General features: G+C 37.6%; 1 protein-coding gene across 1 annotated transcript in view; it reads left to right on the top strand.

The window, feature by feature from the left end:
• The window catches only part of LOC104494575 (probable global transcription activator SNF2L2), a gene marked incomplete at its 5' end in the record, with an annotated part of 16,425 nt that overhangs the window by 13,286 nt on the left and 628 nt on the right, over positions 1 to 2,511 (top strand). Inside the window, one exon of the mRNA XM_010137432.1 lies at positions 11 to 238. Within this exon, the coding sequence (XP_010135734.1) occupies positions 11 to 238 (228 nt within the window). The remainder of the gene's footprint in view (positions 1 to 10; positions 239 to 2,511) is intronic.

The following is a 2,511-nucleotide window of genomic DNA, read 5'->3' as shown; positions in this document are numbered from 1 at the left end:
TCCCTAATAGGACTTGCAGGCTCAAGATAGAGCTCACCGAATTGGTCAGCAGAACGAAGTTCGAGTCCTGCGACTGTGCACTGTGAACAGTGTGGAAGAGAAGATACTTGCTGCTGCAAAGTATAAGCTGAATGTAGATCAAAAAGTTATTCAGGCGGGAATGTTTGATCAGAAATCTTCAAGTCATGAAAGGAGAGCCTTCCTACAGGCTATATTGGAGCATGAAGAAGAAAATGAGGTAAGGTAGTTAGAAATAATCAGTGAGAGGATGTTTCAGGAAGTACTGAGTCATTTTTTTCATCAGTTACAAAGATTGTCATCTCTTTTGAGTCAGAAATGGGATCATATTCCTACCATCCAAAGAAACAACTTTTTTTCTTTTTTTGTCACTGTAATAGGTTATAATGGTAACGATGTAATGGATACTGTTGCTATCATTCTAGCAGAAATTAGAACTGTGAAAAATATGCTACTCTCTCTGGGAAACTTAGCAGCCAAAACCCAGCTGCAACATTATTGTGTGGGAAACTGTATCTCTAACTAGCTCCTGTTTGATTAACACTAACCAATCAGAAACTGCGAGTGAACTAACTCCTGTATCCAATCATAGTGCCTTCAGAGATGCATACTGTCTGTGTGACAAGGAACATATCCAATCACTATGTAACCAGTTACGTGAGCAAGAATGCATTGTCTATAAATAGAGAAGTATTGTAAACAATAAACGGGTCTCACTACACACCACATTGGCGTTCGGGTGATTCGTTCCACTCCAGCAAAGAGCCTATTGCTACAGTTACGAATAAATCTTAGTGTAGATTTAGACACTGTGACTTAAACCCACTCCACCCTTTCATAATGTTGGCAAAAAAATTGCATTCAAACAAAAATTTTTGTAATTTGGTTTGGAAAAAAAGTTTTTGAATCCAGTTTGTATGTTAAACTATGTAATCTGATTTTTAGACATGCTAAGCAACTACCAGTACCTAGGTTCAGTCATGAAAGACCCTGCTTACTGTGCTACTGTACTTTATTCCCACCCGGGGTAAGAGTTAAGATCTGCTTTTATGTGCTTTGGGCAACCCAGTAAAATAACTGTTCTTTTTTTTTCTGGTGCTGTGTCCAACCTGGACTTCTTTTTTACCGCTTCCTCTTCAAGAAACAATTAGCTGCTTAAAAACAGCTGTGAGGTCTTTCTTTATAATAGTAGGAAGTGAGGTTATAGAACTGCTAACTGTATTCTTCTCAGGAGCTGTGATTGTGGAATCGTGTGGCCCTTTTGCCTGTCACTACAGACTCTTAACATGAACAAAATTCAGCATTTGGATGAAAGCTAAATTTGGGAGAGAGTGTATAAATGTATTGATGCTACTGAATACACACACAAAAAAAATCCCATCCTGCAGTGTCTTTTTCCCACCTCAAAAATATCCTGTATTGGTTAAAGACAGAGATTGCAAGCCTAGTTTTGCCTCTGCCTCGTTAGTCTGAAAGTGGTGCTCACTGAAGGAAAAGAAGATTCTGTAGTCTGTTTCACGCCTATCCTTCATTATGTTGTCTAAGAAATATATATTATATATATGTTATAATAATAGGAATGTATGACAGGTGACTTGTTCATTATTGGCACTAATGTTTATAAATTTTTGTTCTGTCAAGCCTGCCTGGTTTACAACCGGATTATTCAGACTAACTACAGATGATGCGGACACTGTTGTTACAGCTTTTGCTGTCGGAGCCCTTGTTTTTTTTCAGGTCACGAGTTGCTCTTTTTGAGGTGATAAAAAGCACGTGAAACTTTCATGAGGGTCACATTCCTCACTGATTGTAAAAGAAGGGACTTGTACTCTTTTTTTTTTTTTCTCCGTGTGTGTAACCATGTAACTTCCTTTTCTTGAATGTTGAAGGAGCACTGGTTAGACGTGAGAAGAACTAGCTCTCTATCAGTTCCCTAATTGTTTTTTTCATGTTGAAATTTCAATTATGTGTACTAAGGAACAGACATTTTCATTGCAAATTCCATTAATAAGAACTGTGGGTTTTTTTCTGGGGTGTAGAAATCTTGCCAGGAGAGAGAAAGTAAGATGTATGGTTATAAATAAAGGCCTTCTGTGTATTTCTGGAAAAAAAGAAGGCTACAGAATGTTTTGGGTGCCTTATGCAGCATTCTACACTCCCAGTTCACCGAGTACAAAACATGAACTTTCATGAAAAATTCTAGGTCTGCAGCATACTGTAATGTAGGTTCAGTAAGTCCTATATAGTTGTATTGTTATGATTGACTGTCAGATTTGAAATGCATTGTGCTTTCAAAATAATTCAGAGGGGGAAACTGAACATTGTGCACTCTTTATGTTAAAATGGGTATCTTAGCTGTTCGCCTTTAACATTAGTAGTTGAATTCTGCAGTTCTGAATCGTTTTTCTGAGGGCTGATTCTGTTTTACGAAATAACTCATTTTCTCTGAAGTCAGAGGTTCACATTTGTAAGCAGATATTGGTCAAGGGAAAG

Source organism: Buceros rhinoceros, unplaced genomic scaffold (genome assembly GCF_000710305.1).
Source record: "Buceros rhinoceros silvestris isolate BGI_N320 unplaced genomic scaffold, ASM71030v1 scaffold46405, whole genome shotgun sequence".
In the NCBI taxonomy this organism is placed as follows: Eukaryota; Metazoa; Chordata; class Aves; order Bucerotiformes; family Bucerotidae; genus Buceros; species Buceros rhinoceros.
This window is presented reverse-complemented; position numbering and strand designations above follow the sequence as displayed.